Source organism: Echeneis naucrates, chromosome 13 (assembly GCF_900963305.1).
Source record: "Echeneis naucrates chromosome 13, fEcheNa1.1, whole genome shotgun sequence".
Classification (NCBI taxonomy): Eukaryota; Metazoa; Chordata; class Actinopteri; order Carangiformes; family Echeneidae; genus Echeneis; species Echeneis naucrates.
The window spans coordinates 23,445,552-23,466,976 of record NC_042523.1 but is presented as its reverse complement, the minus strand read 5'-3'; the positions used below and the strand labels follow the sequence as shown (position 1 = coordinate 23,466,976).

The 21,425-nt window shown below is 44.6% G+C and overlaps 2 protein-coding genes across 4 annotated transcripts; both read left to right on the top strand.

The window, feature by feature from the left end:
* The first annotated feature begins 952 nt into the window (after positions 1–952).
* Positions 953–14,218, top strand: LOC115052531 (alpha-2-macroglobulin-like). The gene is made up of 37 exons (XM_029516684.1): positions 953–1,038; positions 1,123–1,303; positions 2,815–2,971; positions 3,202–3,254; positions 3,610–3,630; positions 3,771–3,936; positions 4,005–4,089; positions 4,172–4,322; positions 4,404–4,521; positions 4,605–4,714; positions 4,799–4,966; positions 5,120–5,347; positions 5,606–5,669; positions 5,759–5,904; positions 6,123–6,272; positions 6,464–6,604; positions 6,697–6,787; positions 6,863–7,019; positions 7,148–7,373; positions 8,086–8,212; positions 8,297–8,418; positions 8,523–8,574; positions 8,732–8,815; positions 8,935–9,111; positions 9,251–9,326; positions 9,503–9,659; positions 9,733–9,807; positions 9,928–10,090; positions 10,169–10,356; positions 10,542–10,757; positions 10,877–11,004; positions 11,075–11,165; positions 11,251–11,319; positions 11,396–11,501; positions 11,583–11,624; positions 13,468–13,502; positions 14,090–14,218. Exons 1-37 carry the CDS (start codon positions 953–955, stop codon positions 14,216–14,218), a joined length of 4,536 nt encoding a protein of 1,511 aa, XP_029372544.1.
* On the top strand, positions 13,065–20,023 carry tbcela (tubulin folding cofactor E-like a). Of its 3 annotated transcripts, XM_029518387.1 has the most exons (11): positions 13,065–13,130; positions 14,090–14,189; positions 14,325–14,395; positions 15,401–15,574; positions 16,034–16,173; positions 16,591–16,772; positions 17,201–17,457; positions 18,118–18,244; positions 18,333–18,449; positions 18,516–18,627; positions 18,976–20,023. In XM_029518387.1, the coding sequence occupies exons 4-11, from the start codon at positions 15,427–15,429 to the stop codon at positions 19,180–19,182; spliced, it is 1,290 nt and encodes a 429-aa protein (XP_029374247.1). In that variant the 5' UTR covers positions 13,065–13,130; positions 14,090–14,189; positions 14,325–14,395; positions 15,401–15,426; the 3' UTR covers positions 19,183–20,023. The 3 variants fall into 3 exon arrangements, with proteins under 3 accessions (XP_029374247.1, XP_029374245.1, XP_029374246.1); XM_029518385.1 differs by having other exon boundaries at positions 18,333–18,627; XM_029518386.1 differs by having other exon boundaries at positions 14,090–14,239; positions 18,333–18,627.
* The last annotated feature ends 1,402 nt before the right edge of the window (positions 20,024–21,425 follow it).

Genomic DNA, 21,425 nt, shown 5'->3' with positions numbered 1-21,425 from the left:
CGACTTTTTATTTTCTAAAATGTGTCGCAAGAGGCCAGAAATTCTGAATTATGGTGCTACAGATAATCGTATTCCCCGATTCAAAGGAAAACGAAACAGCATCGATAAAAGATGACAATCCACATCATCGCTGGAGTCGTGACTCACATTCACAACATCTGCCAAATCAGCTGAAATATGTTTTCTTTCAGGCCTGCTGTGCACGTTTTTTAATCCCTACATTGATTTTTTCATCTCTTCGCCTCTTTGCTGTTTAGCTCTTCCCTCCTTCTGCCTGAAGAGGATGCGGGTGTTTGTGTAAACACAAAAAGTTGTACAGTCCAACAATTTGAAACAGTAAGCACATTTTCTCCTGTGATGTAACCCTTCAGCAAAGTTTGAGGACATTATCAGCGTGCTGAGGTTTGCTCAGTGGAAAAACTTTGGCCCTTCATCGGGTTAGGAGCTGTTTGCAAGATCAAACATCCCATGCTGGCTAAAGGGCAGTGTTGCAGAAGTCTGCTTTACTTTTACAGTGAGGCCTCAAATTGATTGTAGAAAAACTGGTGATATTTTTAAAAGCATCTCTTCAACCAGATAATCTGGGAAGTACGATATCAAGTATCATCTATCTGTTATTGTTGTTGTTTCTGGTTTCCCATCTTACCGTTGTATCAACAACAACAACTAAAAAAGCTTTCTTCATTTCCTGATTTGTTGTATTTATTTTTTTATAATTCATTTTGCACACTTTGGACTTCATTTTGATGAAACTGTCCAATAAAGAGGCTTAATTGCAACTGCAAACAATGTGAAGACCGTAAATGATTGATTTATAAGATGCCTGGAAATGATGACTGTATATGTGTGGGTGTGTTTGTGTTTGTGTTTGTGTGTGGGTGTGTGTGAGGGGGGGGGGGTCTCTTTCGGCCTATTTAACAGCCCCAGACTGTGAGGACCGCCCCAGTCAGTCATGGGTCTTCCAGGGAGTCAGATGTGGACATGGACACTGTGTGTCCTCCTCAGCTGGATGTGTGGAGGTCAAGTGTTGGCCGAGCCGTAAGTTTGTCTGCTAACACAACGAAGAGCACTAAATCATCAACACAAACATTCATGCAGCCTGCTGCCTTTGTGTGTCTCCAGGAAGTACATGGTGGCCGTTCCTGCCGTCCTTGAATCTGGAGTGGAAACCAGGTTCTGTGTGAGCCTGCTGGATCCCAACGAGACCCTTCACATGACCGTGTCCTTGGTGTCCGAGGACGTGAACAGAGTCCTGCTGAAGAAGACGGCCAGCGAAGAGTTCCACACCTGCAGCGACTTCACGGTGCGACAGATGCGTTTGTCTGAACAGCGCGAAGAGAGACAGGGCGATCATTTCTGTTTTTATTCTAAACCACAGGGACACTTTAATACCAGGCTGCAGTTCAACTACTGAAATCTACTCTGCAGCTGTTTGCTGCACTTCAGATGATGAAGTCTGCGCCGTGTCGTTGTCAACACGATCTGTCACACGCTTTTCTTGTGTCACCCCTAATCGGAAGTGACCTCATTTCCCCCGAGCTGTAGTTTTTCTATTTCTATTTATTTAGTATTTCTATTTCTATCCAAACTATTAGCTGCAGACTTCACTTATTGTTCTAAAAAAAAACTTAGACACACACAGTCCGCTCACAAAAGACTCACTACACACTCACCACACACTCCCACACACTCGTACACACTCACCACACATTCCTACACACTCACCACACACTCCCACACACTCACCACACACTCCTACACACTCACCACACACTCCTACACACTCACCACACACTCACCACACACTCCTACACACTCACCACACACTCCTACACACTCATCACACACTCCTACACACTCACCACACACTCCTACACACTCACTACACACTCACCACACACTCACCACACATTCCTACACACTCGTACACACTCACCACACACTCCTACACACTCACCACACACTCCTACACACTCACCACACACTCCTACACACTCACCACACACTCCTACACACTCACCACACACTCCTACACACTCATCACACACTCCTACACACTCCTACACACTCATCACACACTCCTACACACTCGTACACACTCACCACACATTCCTACACACTCATCACACACTCCTACACACTCCTACACACTCATCACACACTCCTACACACTCCTACACACTCACCACACACTCATCACACACTCCTACACACTCCTACACACTCCTACACACTCCTACACACTCACCACACACTCCTACACACTCCTACACACTCCTACACACTCATCACACACTCCTACACATGGTGACGATCACCACTCATCTGGTGGGATTCTGCCGACAGTGGAGATGAAGCCAACCTTGTTGAAGGCAGAGATCCCTCCATGACATGTAAAAATATATTCATGAAATATATATATTTATATTGAATTAGAGAAAAGTTAGGAAAATATTGGTGTGGCCATATTTTGATTTCCAAAAAAGAGGACACTCTTAGAATATTGTATAGAAGGGATTGAAAAATAATATACTACTCATATACAACTGAAAGGATTTCATGCCAAATATGAAGAATTCTTATATTACTCTCATGCTGAAAACTTCTAACACGTTGTGTGCAGTGCTGATGATGTTCAACACAAAACGACATCAAAACGATTGTCATTTATCCTTTTTAATTGCACTTTTCATGGCTGAACAGTCTTAAATGAAGATATTTATGCTCAGAAGAACCTATAGGGTTAATGCTTTGGCAGGTTTTGGAACATTTGTCCATTTGTTAAATGGAGTATAAAATGTTCTTCCCTCGCAGGTTCCCGTAGTGGAGGATCAAAAAGTGCTGAATTTTGAGGTGGAGGTGCGAGGCGACAACTTTTTCTCTAAAGAAGTCCGGAAAGTCATGTCCAAAGTGTACGAGCCAATGACGTTTGTCCAGACAGACAAACCCATCTACCTCCCCGGACAAACTGGTAAAAACATTTGGGATGTGACAGTTACTGACAGATTTGACCTTCACAACCAGCTGAGGATGAATGAGGGGCATGAAGGGTTGGAAGAAATTGTTGTAGTTGACGGTGATCAACAATTAGAAGTTTTGTCGGTTTCTGCTCTTCTTCTCTTTCTCTGTGCATTTAGACAGCTGATTGTAGTTTTTCAGATGAGGAGCTGACGTCATTTAATCCCTCTGAATTTCTCTCAGTACATTTCAGAGTCATCACGCTGGACCCCAGGCTGAGGCCTGCCAGCCGGCTGGTGAGTGAACAGGTTTTAGTTTAACCCCGGTGAACTGGAGGATGTTGTGCAACGGCCAGCGTTGATCTCTAATCAGTCGGGTCAATAGGACGACCCTGCTGATAACTCTGCAGACTCTGACCGATTGCTTCTCACTTTGAATACAACAAAGTGCTAACTAGTAAAACTGACCTGAAGTTAATGATGAAATCACTTTTCATGTCGAAAAATTACGTTTTAAATCAAAAATATAAACCTGAAATCAGCACTGACTGCATTTGACACTGATTGAAACAAAGACAGAGTTTAACAGAGATGCTGTATGTTGAATAAAAACCATCCAACACTTAAAAAAACTCATTTCTTTCTTTTGCAGTACGATATCATCGAAATCGAGGTAAGACTTAAAACGTGACGAGTCAATCGGCAGCATTAAACATCAGAGAAATGTTCTTTTGTCATATATTAGTCAGCTTTTATCTTAATCTCTGTAGATTGTGAGGTAATTTGGTTTTCATCATTTATTTCTTCCTACAGGATACTCATGATAACCGGATCGGACAGTGGCTGAATCAGACGTCCGACGGTAAAATACTGCAGTTGTCTTACGACTTGAACTCGGAGGCGCAGGAAGGAATGTACCAGGTCATCGTGTCGATTGGCAACAACAAAATTTATCACTCTTTCAAGGTGGAGAAATACGGTAAGTTCTGCTCCAGCTCCATCCGACTGTGACCGGAGAGCACGTTAACAGCCGCATCTCCTCCACAGTTCTGCCGAAGTTTGACGTGACAACAAACGTAACGGAGACAGTGAGCATCGAGCAGGAAGACTTCGAAGCCAAAATCTGTGCAAAGTGAGTAAAAGCCCTTCGTCGGCAGATAGACCCGGTTTGATGAGCCACACGTTTGTGTCCGTTTGCTCTCCCCTCCCATCAGGTATACGTACGGACAGCCGTTGCCGGGCGATGTTGAAATTGAGGTGTGCCGACCTTTTAACCGTTACATGGTGACTTTGTCTGTGATCACCCCCGACCATCCGGAGGGCGTCCCTGTGGCATCGCCTCCGTGCCACAAGGAGAAGAAGAAGGTACGGTCACCAGCCAGCATCACATGGATTGCTGACAGTTTGAAATAGTTTTTAACTGAGTTTCCTTCTTGTGCTTTTCAGACTGACAGCGCAGGCTGTGCCGCCTTCACGGTCCCGATGTCACCTTTCACTAAACTTGACCCAAAAGCGTACCTGGATCACCTGAGTTTCAAAGCGCACGTGGAAGAGGAAGGAACTGGCAAGTCTTCACTTTTTCAAAAATACAGTGTTAATATCTTGGATGTAAACAACATCGCTGTGACTTTGAGGCCTCCTCTGCAGGTGTCATACGCCCAGAAGAGAGGAGAATCCAGATCACATATATTATTGGAACGCTTTCTTTCGTCGACACACCCAAGATTTATGAGGAAGGAGAAACTTTTGAGGGAAAAGTAAATATGGATGTTGTCGCCACTTCTTCAGCATTTCTCGACTGTCTTCGCCTCCTCTGATGTACGCTCTTGTGCTTCGGACAGGTCAAAGCTGTTCACTACAACAACACACCTGTCCCTGACATGAAGCTGTACCTGTTCACTGGGGAGCAGTGGTCAGCGCAGCGGCTGCAGAATCTCACCACCGACAGCGAAGGAGTCGCCGCTTTCTCACTTAGCACGGCTGAATTTAGAGGAGACATCCAGCTCCACGTGAGTCAGGCAGCCATATTGAAACACTTTAACAAAGACAACATCACAGGACAGAACCTCCAGCAAGCGGCTGTAAAGAATGAACACCCTTCCCAAAGTTTTCTTCGATCTCAGCCGCCACGAAGTGATTTGTGTTTCCTCCCCACCACACAGGTCAGCAGTGATCCCAGGATGGGCTACGTTGGCTACAAGGTTCCGTACTTTGAGGCAGGACATCATTTGGTGTCCATGAACCAGCTTTCCACTCCTCACACAAAAATCATCAGCTTCCTTGAGGTGAAGAAGCACAATGAGCCGCTTCCCTGCGGCCAAGAAACGGACATCACCATCCGTTACACAGTGGTGGGAGAAGAGCAGGGCTCCGCTCATGTGATGTATCTGGTGAGTGAACGTGAAAAAGATATTTAAAAGATATTCGTGTCAATTATTGACGTTTTAATTACGGTGACATCTGCCAGATGTTGCATTCAGAATAAAAGGGATCCTGTAACTCAGAGAGAGAAGATTGCTGCCGTATTTCCTGCAACTTGGCTAATCTTGTGAACATATTCCAGAACAAATAAGACAAAGACTCACATCAGAGCCCCAAACAGAGTTGTAATCTGAAGTTAAAGGCACTTTGTTTCTTAAATTTTCCAGATTTTATCCAGAGGGGCCATCGTCACGCAAGGATTTAAAGAACTGGAAGTCCAAGCTAATTCAGGTCTGACCGGCCTTCAGCACGAGTCTCTGGAACGATGTTTTAAAAATGATCCAGTTTGTCTGAAACGAAGAGCTGGTTTTATGTTTCAGTGAACGAGGGCGAGGTGTCCTTTAAGCTGAATGTGAACGCAGACATGGCCCCGGAGGTCCAGGTCCTGGCCTACGCCGTCCTTCCCAGCACGGCTGTGATCGCCGACAGTGCCGACTTCAGCACAGAGAAGTGCTTTAGTCACAAGGTCAGCACAAGCAGAGAAGGGACTTTTAGATTTATTTTGAAGCCACAGAAGCTTCACCGGGCAGAAGACTTGGTCAGGGTGCATTAAAGGCATAAAATATCAGCATGTCATTAAAAACGTGCATCAATCATAATTCAGTGTTAACACTGAATCGCTGCCTGAAGCGGATTCACGTCGCTGAATCTGATCAGTTTCATCGTCTCATTTCTGCGTGTCAGGTGTCCCTGGAGTTTTCTCCATCGTTGGCCGTCCCGGGAGAGGAGACCACCATGCAGGTGACGGCCCAGCCAAAATCTCTGTGTGGCCTGAGCGCCGTCGACCAGAGCGTCCTCATCAAGGAGCCGGGGAAGACTCTGAATGCTGAGAAGGTGACGGTGTTATTAACGTCATCGGTCACCCAGAGGTCACCGCTCATCCTGCTGCTCCTTTTGTTTTAGTCTTACCCGACAATTTAAAAACGTTTGACTCTTTTACACACCCACCTGTCAAAATAAGAGTAAAGCCAGCAACGAGAGCACATTTGGCAGTTTGAAGCTGTAAACCCTGTTTTTCTCTGCAGATTTACAGCTTGTTGCCTGTTACAAAAGCGTCTTATATTCCATACGAAGTGGAGGATCCTAGTGAATGCTTGCATGTGCGTCCTAGAAGATACGTTTTGCCGTATCCCACGGAAAAAGATGACACCTACACAACCTTCCAGGTACATCTTACACAACGCTTCATAGAACAGATCTACAATCGGATTGTTGTGTCACCATTATTCAATGTCCGCCTGTATGTTACACTGACAAGAATGTAGGAATAAAGATGGCGACAAACCTCTTCGTCCGGATGCCTTCATGCCTCAAATATAAAGGGAGAGAATACCACTATGGCCACTATGGTAGATATGCTCACTTTTTTTTCTAAATAACTTTGATTAAAACTGTAAATACTAACTACCATCCCAACTTTCCAGTTGTCAGGAATAGATTTGACACTCCTGTGGCATCCAGAATGAGCATAGCTGTAGAAGGTGCGTTTGGTGGGAGTGCGCCATATTCTGATCCTCCACCAATAGAGACGGTCCGGACTTTCTTCCCGGAGACATGGATTTGGGACCTGGTGGAAGTTGGGTGAGTGTGTCCGCCTCTCTGCGCACATGAACGGCACTAAAAGGAAATGATTATTACGCTCGTGTCACAGGTGGCATGCTGCACTGTCCCACTGGTTTTCCTGAATGTGTGTGTATCTGTTGATCCAGAGAGTCTGGAAGGACGGACGTGGCCCTCACCGTCCCGGACACCATCACCACCTGGGAGACGGAGGCCTTCTGTTTGTCCCCTCAGGGTTTCGGTTTGGCTCCTCGTAAAGAAATCACCGTCTTCCAGCCGTTCTTCCTGGAGCTCACCATGCCCTACTCCATCATCCGAGGGGAGAGCTTCGAGCTGAAGGCCACCGTCTTCAACTACCTGACCAGCTGCATCATGGTAGGCCACGTTGTTATGTCAGCACGGGAACGTTACACAACATACTGACTGATAAGTTACTGAATTAAAGCTCGTTATAATCCATCCTCTGTTGGACATTCATGGTGCAATTAATACATTTTATAGGATTATAATCATTATTAATATCAATGAATCGTTGGCTTTAATTTAAACGTCCTGTTGTGGTTACAGCGGTTCTGTGATTTTTTCTTCTTTTTTTAACATAAATAACAATGCAAACATTAAATCAGCATTATTTTGATGAATATGGACTCGCGGGATGAAGACTGTTTATCAAATCTTTATGTACCAACGTCGTTCTGTCTGAATGTTAACAATCTTCACTGAGAAAATGATTTGAATTATTCTGTATATTTATGGTTGGAAATGTTTGACACATGAGTGGAACTTAACAAAAGAATAATAATCATGACTTTAAGCAGTTTCTGTGATCTCTTACTCTTATAAAACTCAAATTAGTTTTCAAACTCCCTGATTTGACATTTTTATATTTATTAGAGAAAATTTATTTATAAGAATCATCTTAATGTTATTTTTTTTATTACAAAAGAGCAAATCTATTTCAACTTGATTATGTGACAATGCAATTTCTGTGAGTTTTGGTCGATTCCTGTTGTTTTGTGTCTGTATCTGTTTGCTTTCATCATTCAGCTCCTTCATCTTAAAATCAATGACTGTGTCTCTGGAACAGGTCAGCGTGAGTCCAACATCCAGCTCAGATTACACCCTCACACCGCTCTCTGGAGACCAGTACAAATCCTGTTTGTGTGGCAATCAGCGCAGGACTGTCAGCTGGACGATGGACCCTTCGGCCTTGGGTCAGCATCACGCTTTCACCCCACAGAACATTTACACTCTTATGGAATTCATGTTTCACACACGGTTTTCTGCTCTGTGTTCAGGGGTAGTGAATGTGACGGTCTCTGCTGAGGCCATACCGTCCCACATTTCGTGTGACAACGAGATTGTGAGCGTGCCGGAGAGAGGTCGCATCGACGTGGTCACACGGTCTCTCATAGTGAAGGTCGGCGCCTTAAAAAGGAAATAACGGAGGAAAAACTTTATCCCCAAAACATCTTATTGTTCTTTTGACACGGCAGCTCTCATAGTTTCCTGCTTCCTCCTCAGGCCGAAGGCACCGAGATGACAGACACCCACAACTGGCTGCTCTGTCCAAAAGGTAAGGACAGATTTCGATTTGCCGTTTGATGAATGAGAGCGAGAGTCGGATGATCAGATCGTCTTCACTCTCAGTCTGATCCAGTGACTCTCGAATATAAAACACGTCTTTGTTCCAGTTCTGACTGTGATTTGAGTTTTTCTCTGTCGGTAAACAGAAGAGTCTTTGACAGCAGAAGTGAACCTACAGCTCCCTGAGAATGTGATTGATGGATCTGCACGTGCCTCAATATCCGTCCTGGGTAAATTATACATTTTTCTCTTTTATTTTATTTAGCTGTTTCTGCTTATTTTGAAGCTTATGAACTAATTTATGTGCAGACTGTGCTGGAATGACTTCTATTCACACCTGTATGTTCAGGTGACATCCTGGGCCGAGCCCTGAAGAACGTAGACGGGCTGCTGAAGATGCCGTATGGATGCGGCGAGCAGAACATGGCGCTCCTGGCGCCCAACATCTACATCCTGGAGTACCTGAAAAACACCCATCAGCTGACGCCCGCCATCCAGGAAAAGGCCTCCAAGTTCCTCAGGAGTGGTGAGTCTCTGTGAGCTGGATGTGAGCAGTCTGCTTTTCAGCTCTTCACCGTCATTCCTTCATTTCCTGTCATCTCTCTGAACTCCACACATTGAATTCCCCAAAATGTTGAGTGGATCCTAAAAAAGTCGTTTTACAGGCTACCAAAGACAGCTGAACTACAAACATGGGGACGGAGCTTACAGCACATTTGGAGTGGGAGAAGGAAACACCTGGTGAGAACGTGACCGACTACCTGATCCTTATCTCACAGAAATGACTATTTACAGCCGAGAGCAGATGAAGTGATAAAAGCCTGGACTGCTAATTTAATCCAAGAAATATTCCAGTTAATGACCTCCAATTTGGTCCAGCAGCTCCACTTCCTTGAACTTTTCTTTTAAATGCCCAGGCTGACGGCGTTTGTGATGAGATCGTTTGCCAGAGCTCAGGCTTTCATCTACATCGAACCGAAAATCATCGAAGAGTCGAAGAGTTATCTGATGGAACACCGACACGATAACGGCTGTTTCCAGAAGATAGGAAAACTTTTTAACAACAGAATGAAGGTGAGCTGATGAAAGCAACGACTGAAACTGAAGGTCAGATCTGCGGCACGCTGCTGATGTTTCCTCTCTGCAGGGCGGCGTCTCTGATGATGTCACTCTCAGTGCTTACATCACCGCTGCCTTGCTGGAGATGAAGATCCCGATCACTGTGAGTAGACTCTCCCCCAAACTAAAAACACATATTTATGTTCCACGTTTTATCCGAAGTGATTTTCAGCTGCCTGACGGCGTCTGTCATGACAACGTGTCCTCTTTTCGTGCGTTGCAGGACAGATTGGTGAATAAGAGCCTGTCCTGCCTGAGAGAGTCCATCAGTGACTTCAGTAACACCTACACCACCGCTCTGATGGCGTACGCCTTCACCCTGGCAGGAGACACGGAGACTCGTGATCAACTCCTGAAGCACCTCGACAAAGTTTCGATCAGAAAAGGTGAGTGGTCCTTCTGCGGGAGGTGTCTGTGGCTCCTCCTGCTGTGAAGGCGGCTCACCTCCTTCCTGTTTGTTGTAGGCGGGCTCCTCCACTGGTCTCAGGAAGCAGACGACACTTCAGCCTCTCTGTCCGTGGAGATCAGCTCCTACGTGCTGCTGGCTAAACTCAGCGCCTCGCCCACCACTGAAGACCTGGGCTACGCCTCCAACATCGTCAGATGGTTGACAGGACAGCAGAACTCTTATGGAGGCTTCTCCTCCACCCAGGTACAGCCCAAAATCACACAGACAGAGCAAACCGTCTTCTTAAGTTAGCATTTCTGTGTGGAGGCTTACAGAGCAGATAAGTTAAAAACGTGAATTTATTCTGAGGGAAATTCAACAGTCTGTGAAAGAAGCCCCCCCGACAGAGGGAGTGAATGAAACCTGAAGTGTTTGTGTTTGTGCCGCAGGACACGGTGGTGGCTCTTCAGGCTCTGGCTCTTTACTCCACTCTGGTGTTCAGTCCTGGGGGTTCGAGCACGGTGACGGTCCAGGCGCCAAGCACCGCCCAGCTGACCTTCGACGTGAACCAGAACAACAAGCTGCTCTACCAGGAGGAGTCTCTGCCCGAGGTGACGGGAAAGTACGGCCTGGAGGTGAAGGGCAGCGCGTGTGCATCGCTGCAGGTCAGTCGGGTTACTTGAACAGTTTTGGACAGTTCAGCCGCGCAGACAGGAGGTGGAATGATCCATTCATCCATTTTTGTTTTTATTTTTACAAATATTTAACCCTCCCTGTGTTCCAGATTAATCTTCACTACAACGTCCCGACTCCCACCAATGTCACCACCTTAAGTATCGCGGTCGCACCGGAGGCCCTTTGCAGCACCATGAAAACTGCCAGACCGAAGCTCCTCCTGAAGCTGAAGTCTCTGTAAGTGGCACATTCAGAGCTGTTGATGTTTAAGACCTGAGCTCAAACACATTTTACGATTCTGCTGCAGATACAGTGGGAAGGAAAACACAACCAACATGGTGATCGTGGATATTAAAATGCTGTCTGGCTTTGTCCCAGACGCAGATTCTCTGAAAAGGGTGAGTCATCAGAAAAACGACTCCCAGCTCAATAGAAATGATTTGTTTCTGCGTGTTGATGAAGCTGAGTGTCGTCTCCTCGCAGCTCGGCAGCTACGAGCTGGTGGATCGAGTTGAACGAAAGCAAGACCACGTCCTAGTGTACCTCCAGGAGGTGAGACGGGTTCACACAGTCGACTGATAGATGCTCCTCTGCAGAGTTGGTTCTGATAGCGGTTTTCTCCCAATAGTTGCCAAAAGACACCCCGATCAGCTACAGCTTACAGCTCAACCAGGAGCTCCCGGTGAAGAACCTGAAGCCCGCCGTGGTCAAGATCTACGACTACTACCAGCCAAGTAAAGCTCTCGCTCACATCTGAATCAGACAGCAGCTCGTTCAGGAAGTTTGACTTTATGAATCCTTCTCTCTCCTTTCAGATGACCAGTCAGAGACACAATACATCTATCCTTGTGTTGCAGGTAACGATTCCACAATATTTCTCACAGAATAGATTCACGGCCAAAGAATCTAAACCACAAAAAGCAAAAAATGTCAGTCTCTGTTTAACATCCTCACTAATTAATGATGAAATCTTTTTTTATCTTTTCAGTTTGAGGAGAAAAGTGTGGTCAGTCCTTGGGTTGTCACGGTTACCAGTATATTTAAAAACATCAGTATTTTTATTAAAGATACGTTTTGTGTACCTTGTGGAACTCCATGTTTGTTTGTGTAGACAGACACGCAAAGATAAATGGTCAACACTTTGTTGTGTCTGAAACTGATGGATAATAAAGTATGATAAATGTCTCACTAAAAACAAGTGTCTTAACTTTTTTCAACAATTTTATCTTTTTTTAGACCAATCACTGAAAAACTCTCTCTTTAAACAGTATTTTTCATTCAAACAGTGTAACACATACTAGAATTAATTGCTTTATAGAATAAAAACAAACAAAACCAAAAACTTATTTTAGAAGTGGCTTAATAACAGAAACTAAGGAAATTAAAAAGGCATGAAAAGGGCTGAATAGACATCAATAAGAACAATCCAAAACATTAAGTGAATTAAAATAAACAAATATATATTATTTTTGTTTTACATACTTTTACATATTTTACATACATGTATTACATATTTTTTTATAAGTCAGAAAAGGAATAAAATATTCATCAGGTTAATTCTTATCGCTGTTAAATAATATTTTCTGAGCAGTTAAATAAAAGCAGAAACCAGATCCTGTAAGATCTGATCCATGTTGGCGGAGACTGCTTCGTTGTGACATCACAAAGTCCCAGAAGTCCTGACGGCCGGTTTTAATCCATGTGGTCTTTGACTGATTTAGAGTCAAAGACCACATGGAGGTCTACCTTCAGACCAGATGGACCTGAAACATCCAGCTTTAGATAGAGCTGACCTTTAACCCTTTAGTTCATATAATGAAGGATATTGAATGAATGAATCTGATTTTATTGTCAGGTATGTGTATATATACCATACCTGGAATATATATACATACATACATACATATATACATATACATATATACATACCAGGAATTTGATTCTGGTGTTTCTATCTTGGACACGTTAAAGAAAAGACAGAAAGAAATAAAAGATAAAAATGGAAATGTAAACATAAATATACATTGGAAAAGTCAGTGTATCACAGTATGACATCACTTCTGACACAAGAAAGGAATTAAATTATCAACTATCTTCATCATCAGCATCACGATGACATCATCTCCAGGAAAACCTCAAATTTTTTTACTAGACCTTTTTTTAATAGAAAATCAGGAAAAAAAACTGTATGTGATGTGTTTCGGTTAAAAATGAACGTTTTTGTTTGTTTGTTTGTTTTGTTTTGTTTTTTTTTTTTTAAGGGGTCGTTCTCAGCCGTCAGTTACGTCACTTCCGGGATGTAGAGGTGAGCAGGATGCCAGCTGCTTGTTTTCGTGCTCGGAGCTTTAACGTAGAAATCTCAGGTATGTCGAAAAGACGAGCAGCTGCCGGGCTCTGGACCGGAATCAGTGAATAATCCGTCCGTGAGCTGTTTCCTGGATCCGCGTCCAGAATCGGGTTAAAGCCGCTGCTGTCCGGGACCGGGTTTAGCTTTTAAACCAAACCGAACTCCGTCCGCAAATCTGCAAATTCTGCACTTCCTGAGAATTATCGGCTCATATTAAAAGTGGCGATGCCTGATTTCATCTGCTAACTATCCTATAAACATAATCCAACAAAACGGCATAAATCTGACAGAAAGAGCGGGAACGGTAACAGTAAAACGTTAACTTTTATCGCGGGTCTTCCTGTTTTTGTCAGGTCGTTATTCCGTGCTCGGTGAGCGGTTTTCGCTGGTGAGCCACGAATAAAAGTTTAAATTTCGTCTAATAAGCTTTTTTTATAGTGACAGAAACATATGCCGAATTCAAGACAGCTCGATTCTCAAAATCACCTTGGCATAATTTCAACAAGGCTTGATTTTCACATTTACTGAAAAGGCAAACCATTTTAAAATGACACGATTTTCAGGGGCGTTTGGTTTTGGGAATCTGTCAGCCTTGTTTCAATCTATAATAGATGGCAAAGATAACATCAGTCCATGAATTCTTTCAACACTTTAAAATCACCTGTTATTACTCATTACATTGGATCTAATAGGAGCAGTTTATCTTTATTGCAGTAAAAAACACCTTTTATTATTAAAGTTACTCAAAAAGTTCAAATCTGGTATAATTCTGCTTTGCTGAAAAATCAACATTTTTTAATGTGCAGCTTTGTGCAGCAATTGTCTGCTCGTTGTAGCACCAAAGGTCAACCATCGGTCATATTTTCAATCAGTGACAGATAATTATGTGATTGGGTTCACGGGGACACTCCTCCGCTGTGCTGCTGTGATATTGATAATGGCAGAAAGTGATCTTTGCCCTTGTTTGTTCTCCAGCGTCATGTGGTGACCGGCTCCCTGGTCTGCACAGACCAGAACCTGAAAACTGACCGAAGAGGCAGCAGCTTTTCTTCTGGGGACGACCAGCTGCTCTGGAGTAAGACGATACTCCACTCTGTCAGATAGGCAGCTCTGTCTGTACAAAAGGTTATGACAACAAGTGCACGTCAATGAAAGAACAAATACAGAAGCTGAAACAAGCAGATTTTTTTTATTTTTATTTTTTGGACAGGCTGCCATCGGTGCAGACAGAGAAGACGGGGAGCAGTGACGGTGGTCCAATCAAAGGCGACGTCTCTTCAGGTAACTCACTTCCTGTCATGTCTTTTGAGCTGTTATCACATTGTTAAAAGCTAAAACAACAGCCAGGTGAGGTTTCCCTCAAACAGGCCGGACTCGTGTGTAAAAATAACTGCAGCATCAAAGCAAAAGACTTTATTCATCAGATTAAATGAACAAATCACCTTCATATGTTCCCACAGTTTACTGCAGCCCTTTTTTGTCAAAGATGTCGTAACACGATCCATTTATTTTTTTATTTCGCCCAACCACTACATAATTCATGTTTCCCTGCAGCAGATTCCTCTGCCTGCTGAGCGTTTTAAGACTCACAAACACTCGTCATTTTAATTATAGAAACATAAGCCAACCTCAGGTCAACACAACGTTTGTTTCTCTCCTCCGGGTCAATCCGAGAGTGTCTGAATGTGACAGTGTCTCTGCGGTTTGCTGATAAAGAGCTGAGGACACCTCCTTTGTCCCTCCCTGCTTCCACTATCATTCTGTGACTCCTTAAAAAAGACATTTATCAGGCCGGACAGCTTCGTGCCGTCAGCTGTTTTCTTCCTCTAATGTGGACGTAAGGCTGTTTTGCTCGACTTGGAACGCATGTTTTTGCTTGAATGGCTGATACAAGTGAGAAAAGACGTGAAAATGAGTTTAGCAATGAAATTGATTAGCAACAGTTTTCAGTTAATTGTAGTTTAGTTGGTGAAGCGGAGATGCCAGGGACTCTCTGGTTCCAGCTTCTATGTTGTGAGTATCTATGTTTTCCTTGTTTGCTTTTGTTGGCATCATTTAAATTCATCAATCAAACTAAATTATCAATCAATAATAAGCATAATCATAACTTGCAGTTCGATTTGGCTCACTCACTAATTCAGCATCAGATACTTTGTTGGACAAAAAGCAAAGGGATGCCATGGAGGTAGCCATTTTCTCCAAAAGATTTGCTGATTGTTTCAGAAAGTAATATTTTTGATGTAAAGAACTAACAGCTGATCACTGCGGACATCTCTTCTCTTCCAGCTGAGGTGGAGGCCGGTCAGAGGGACATGGAGCCGCCAGAGGACAGAGACGGTCGCACCTTCGTGGAGGTGATGAGTGAGAAGTACAGTCCGGAGAACTTCCCGTATCGAAGAGGACCCGGTATGGGGGTGGTGGTCGTCCCCACTGCAGCTTCTCAAGGTTCCCCCATGAAAGGTGAGGTACTGATTATTGCTAAAATATGTTTTTTTGTATTTATATTTTCAAACAAAAAATTCAAAACTAAAAATTTGGAGAGCCTGAATTCAGCCTCTTCGGCAGCAGCTCCATCTCTGAGTCGTGTTTTATCACGTCCACATCAATCTTCCAATCAATCTCATGACTGCAATCCATTATGGTCTTTTTATGGTGGAAAAATTCGATCCATAAATAGAAGATCTGATCTGTTGGTGCAGACATCCTGTCTTCTCTCACTGAACTTTGGTTGTTGCACTTTATTGTGGGAACTTCATTGAAGAGCTTTTGGATCCTGCTGTTTTAGATGAAAGAATTTCTTAAAAAAAAAAAGAAAAAGAAAGAAACGCGTCACATGTAACCTTCATCCCTCTTTACCAGCTTTCTGTGGCCCTTCCTCTGTCTGACTAACCCTGATTAACCCCCCCTCTTCACCTCCAGACCGCCTGAACCTGCCCAGCATCCTGGTGTTGAACAGCTGTGGGATCAGCAGAGCAGGAGACCAGGCCGAGATCGCTGCTTTCTGTTCCCACGTCATGGAGCTGGACTTATCCCACAACAAGCTCCAGGACTGGCACGAGGTGCAGTTTTCAGCTTCATTACAAGTTTTAATTCTCATGAAATCATTAAAAGAGAAAAAGGTCAAAACCATCAATTAAATTATTCTACTAAAGTTAAATATAATAACTGAGGGACGTTCATATTTTTTTACTCTCTATGTTAAAAAGGAAACGCCATGTATTTTGACATTAGTCCTTCCTTTATGAAATTATGGAGACATTTTTACAGATTTATCTCTTCAGCTGGAACCAGGAATCTGACAAACTGAGAGTTGGTGTAGACCTTTTCCTGTAGCTGTCCCTGACAGAGGTATAGCAGGTTTTCAGTAACCTGGGGTCAGTTTTGTGATGCTGAGAAACCGTCTTCTTCTTCTCCTTTTTGCTTTGGCTCTTTGGATCAACAAACTTTAAACACACACACTTTTGTTGGGTTTACAGATCAGTAAAATTGTGTCCAACATCCCGAACCTGGCCTTCCTGAACCTGAGCTCCAACCCGCTGGCAGGAATGACCTTGGAGCCACGGTGCGCCGAAGCCTTCTGCCGGGTCCGACGCCTCGTCCTCAACAACACTCAGGTGTCCTGGGACACTGTGATGCTGCTCGCTCGGGAGATACCCGAGTAAGTCGGATCGGTAATCTGAGAATCTACAACAAGCTGAATTTAATCCCGTTATTTTATTGGAAAAGATTCCTGCAGACCTACAGACATTTGTGTTGTAGAAATGTTGATTAAAATTAGAGTTTTCATCCTGATTGGGTGGTGCAGTCTGTCTGAGGAGGAGGAGGTGCATTTTCCCATAGACTTCAATACAAGCAGCAGAGTCCCCACCCCCTACTCTTTTCAAATATCAAAACATAATTTAAAAAAAAAAAAGATAAGAAATAGAGGAAACACAACAGCAAAGCTGCTGCTAACAAACGTGTGTGTGTGTAAATATACTGTAAGTTCGTTTTAATTGGACGAAGGGTTAAAATCGTCCCCACATTGTCCCCAGAGGTCCTGAGTGTGTCTGTCCTCCTCACCCTGTGTCCCCTGTTGCCCCCCAGGCTGGAGGAGTTGTTCCTGTGCCTTAATGAGTACAGCAGTGTGCGGGCCTCCAGCGTGGCCTGCCCCACCCTTCGCCTGCTGCACATCACCGACAACAGCCTGCAGGACTGGGCCGAGGTCCGCAAGTTCGGCTCCATGTTCCCCAGCCTGGACACGCTGGTCATGGCCAACAACAACTTAGCTTCCATTCAGGACAACAAGGACATCCTGCAGCGACTCTTCCCCAACCTCCGCAGCATTAACCTGCACAACTCAGGTCAGCAGGGCCGCACCCGTTTCCCATCATGCTTTTATACCGTTAAGTTACGGCGTCAGCGTTGAGACACGTCGACTTCACAGCTGGTAAAATTAGAACAAGCACACATGCCACCGTGTCCTCGGTGCTTTGTGTTATTTGTAGACTATCTGCTCCAGCTCGGCTTTTATCTCAGGGATTGTTTCTATTTCGGACAATATCACTTACAAATCTATTTTTAAGCTTCTGTTGAGAGTCGAGGGAACAGAAAGAATATGAAAAGAGACTGAAATAATCTGGAGCTGCTCGCTATGCTTGGTGAACTTTCAGAGGGGCCACCGTGTCGAGTCAGGATATGATGAAAGTTACCTTTTATTTATCGATACTTTACACCGTCTGCTCTGCCAAAGAATATTTCCGTTTGCAAAAATGAAACCTAAAGTTTCAGCAAAATACGGTCCTTTTCCACCAACGCTCCAGTTCACGCAGAACTTTGTTGCTGTGAGGTTACAGTGCCGACCGCTGGGCCACCGTGCCGTTTAGATGGTTCCTATCACAGCGTCACTCTATTTTTCTTGAAAAACAGAGGAAAGACGGTTGGAAGTAAAAGAAAGACAGATCAGGCTTCCAGCTTTATTCAGCTCAGATTCATACCTGTATTCCCGACTTTTGCTTTGTCAGGTCTGAACCGATGGGAAGATATTGAGAAGTTGAACTTTTTTCCCAAGTTGGAGGAGGTGCGACTGCAGGGCATCCCCTTACTGCAGACCTACACCAACGCAGAGCGCCGCAGCCTCATGATAGCACAGTGAGTCCCGGCAGAAAGGAGTTCAGTTTTTGTCTTCTGACTTCCAAACGGTCGCACAAACGTCCGTTGTGTGACTGCTTCTCCTCAGCCTTCCTGCCATATCCCTGCTGAACGGCAGCGCTGTGAGCGACAGCGAGCGAGAGGACGCCGAGAGGTTCTTCATCCGTTACTACCTGGACTACCCCGAGGAGGAGCTGCCTTACAGGTTCACGTCCACACGCCAGCTGTTCGGTGTTGTTTTGGTTGTTGTTAACACTCTTCACCCCCTCAGATATCACTCCCTGGTGACCAAGTATGGGAAGCTGGAGCCGCTCGCAGAGATTGACCTCCGACCTCGCTGCCGTGCCCAGGTGGAGGTTCACTGTGAAGAGAAAGTGCAGCAGGTGAGTCAGGCATTTAATTCTGCTCTGTGGTTTTCTCATTTCTGTTGGAGACATGCTGATTAAAAGTTTTATTTTCACCTTTAGTGATGTGGCAACCTTTCTGATCATAACCTGAAATTATCGCACTCCTCTAGGCCTGGTGTGCATTTTCAAGATTTAGCTCAAATCAGTTCTGATGAACACTGATAATTAGACAAGCATCTTATTTTTATGGTTCTGACTACTTCGAGGTTTGTGTGACAGTGTATGTTTATGACACACCGCTGCAGATTTGGACCTCTGTGCTTCGTCTGAAGTCAGCAGCTGTTTATTGATTAACCTGTTTAAACCTTTTTCCACTTGTGTCAGCTCAACATCCGTCTGGACCAAACAGTAGCCGAGCTGAAGAAGCAGCTGACGACGGTCGTCCAGCTCTCCACCAACAGCATGCGGCTCTACTACATCGACAAATGCACCGCGTTCGGTCCGGAGGAAATGAAGTACAACACTCGAGCACTTCACTCCTACAGCATCCAAGATGGCGATGAAATACTTGTGGTACCCAAAACTAAATGAACAGCGGCTGGTTAGAGTGACTCCTTGATTGATTGATTCATTGGATTATTTTTTTTATTGGTTAACTGACATTGCACATGGAACAACATCAGCAGCCAGAGAGAGTAAAACCAGGAAAGATTAAAGAGATGTGAGAACCATCAGGGAAACAGAGCAGTGGACCGCAGAGGGCTGCTGGGAGGCTCCGGCTGGAGTAGCAGTCAGTCCGGAGAGCGTTGTGTTTTTATTTATTTCAGCTTCATATGAGGGAACATCCACTGAAGCTAATGCACAAATCTGTCACAGTGGAGAACAGGCCGAGTGCGCAACCCGCAGTCAGCTTGCAGCTTAAAGTGGAGGAGAAGGGCGCTGCCATACCAGCAACGCTTTGCTGCAGATCTATCTCCTAGCACACGGCATGTACTATCGCACCTGCACAGGTCAGCGTCCAACACCACCAGCTCGTGCTTTCGTTGCAAAACATACCAGACTAGCAGTGAGGCAGAGCTGCTGAGAGGAGAGGAACTGCTGCTCATCTGCAGACAATCAGGAAGAGCAGCGTCCTGCAAAAAGGTGTTGGGTGGGAAAACTAGCAGTTCTGGCTCCGTTTTGTTGTGAGTTGGTGATTTTTCATTTGTGTTTCTGTCATAATGTTTGACAATGACACGTCACATTTACAGTCTTTGGCACGATGAGTCAAAAAGCAAAAGGACTCTTTCCGTACTTAAATTTGTCTTCTAGCTCTGATCTGTTTCCGGGTCACTGGGGGTTCTGCAGCCAATCCCAGCTCACTCTGGACAGGTCTGCAGTCCATCACAGAGACAGACCGACCGACGGACAGTTTAGAGTCACCAATGAACCCAAACAGGATGTCTTTGGACAGTGGGAAGAAACCAGAGTACCCGGAGGAAACATGGAGACTCCGCACAGAAAGGGAATTGAATCCACAGCTTTCTTGTTGTGGGGCAACAGAGCTAACCACTATTCCACCTCCTTCCATACTTGACATCCAGAAATCAGGATCAGTGTCTCAGTTCAGGGACTGCTTCCTTCGAAGGACGGTTGGATAAAATATTTAGAATGTCCAGGTTCTGCTAAAAGCCAATATTTACCTTTAACAGTCAGAGAGAGTTTTGGAGGATCCGTCCACCGGAGCCTTTGACACATTTGTGGACCGCTTTTGAAGGAGCATTTGATGTGGGTCAGACTGGTCTTCAGGATCAGACCCTGAACTGGGACACAGCTGATGGTTCTGTGAGAAGCCAAATCAAAGGCCCCCTCCCAACAGTTTAAGGAAGCATAACGATCACCTCCTGGAAGAAAAGCAGACTCCACACTGATGTCTCCTTTCCTTATTTATTACGAAGCAAACAGAGCCGGCACGACGTCACCGGGGGGGTTTGGGGTGGGGGTGACATGTAACACAACAGCAGCAGTCAGCTCTTCTTCTTCACAGTCGATTCAGTTCTGTGATGTCTGCAGGTTAAAGGTGGAGCATCAATAACCCCCCCCCACACACACACACACACACACACACACACCCAACGCCTTTTTTACGGAAGGCAGCATTAAAAGAGCCGAAACAGTGAAACAGCTGACGAATGTTGAATTGTAGTGAAATAAATGTCAGCATGATCACATCAGCAAGCTCTTCCTGCATAAACTGAATTTGTTCCTCTTAGTTTCACCCCCTACTGTGGATCTGTGCCCCCCCAGAATCACTGACCCAGAGGGATTCTGCAGACAAATGTTAAAACTTGGCTTTAAAAACAGCTTACTGTTGGAGCACAATTGGCTTCTGAGCTGCAGTCGTTGTGATGTCACACAACCACCTTGTGTGAAGCTTTGTGTTAAGATGGCCTGAGGAGTGCTGGCTCCTCAGTGGATGAAATTCAGTTTTCTGCTAAGTGAATGTAGAACATCCAACAAGCAGGAGAGGGGAGACTTTAAATAACAAGGTTTTGTAAAACTTTCAGAGGAGTGCAGTGATGAGAAACTGACGACTTATTTTATGTCCCTGCCTAAAATCTGTTGTCCGTCACGTTACGTTATGTGCCGTCACCTACAGGCTTCTTCTGTGTCTCAGTATGGTTCCTCACAGATCTGTTGATGCACGTCTGACACTATAAAAGTATAATATCCACTTTTGAATCAGGGTTATTTAAATTCAGACCATCAGCTGTTTGGGTTTCTCTTAAAATCACGTTTGTGGCTGTTTTCCTGAAATGTGGTGAGGATAGCTGTTGGTTATCAACCTTTTCTAC

Bases quoted from the DNA above. Each gene is read 5' to 3' on its own strand.
- LOC115052531 (XM_029516684.1), top strand. From the start codon at position 953: ATGGGTCTTCCAGGGAGTCAGATGTGGACATGGACACTGTGTGTCCTC. The intron at 11,320-11,395 runs GTGAGACGGGTT...TTCTCCCAATAG, and splicing joins TCCTAGTGTACCTCCAGGAG to TTGCCAAAAGACACCCCGAT. The intron at 11,502-11,582 runs GTAAAGCTCTCG...CTCTCCTTTCAG, and splicing joins CTACGACTACTACCAGCCAA to ATGACCAGTCAGAGACACAA.
- tbcela (XM_029518385.1), top strand. From the start codon at position 15,427: ATGGAGCCGCCAGAGGACAGAGACGGTCGCACCTTCGTGGAGGTGATG. The intron at 16,174-16,590 runs GTGCAGTTTTCA...TTGGGTTTACAG, and splicing joins AGCTCCAGGACTGGCACGAG to ATCAGTAAAATTGTGTCCAA. The intron at 17,458-18,117 runs GTCAGCAGGGCC...TTGCTTTGTCAG, and splicing joins CATTAACCTGCACAACTCAG to GTCTGAACCGATGGGAAGAT.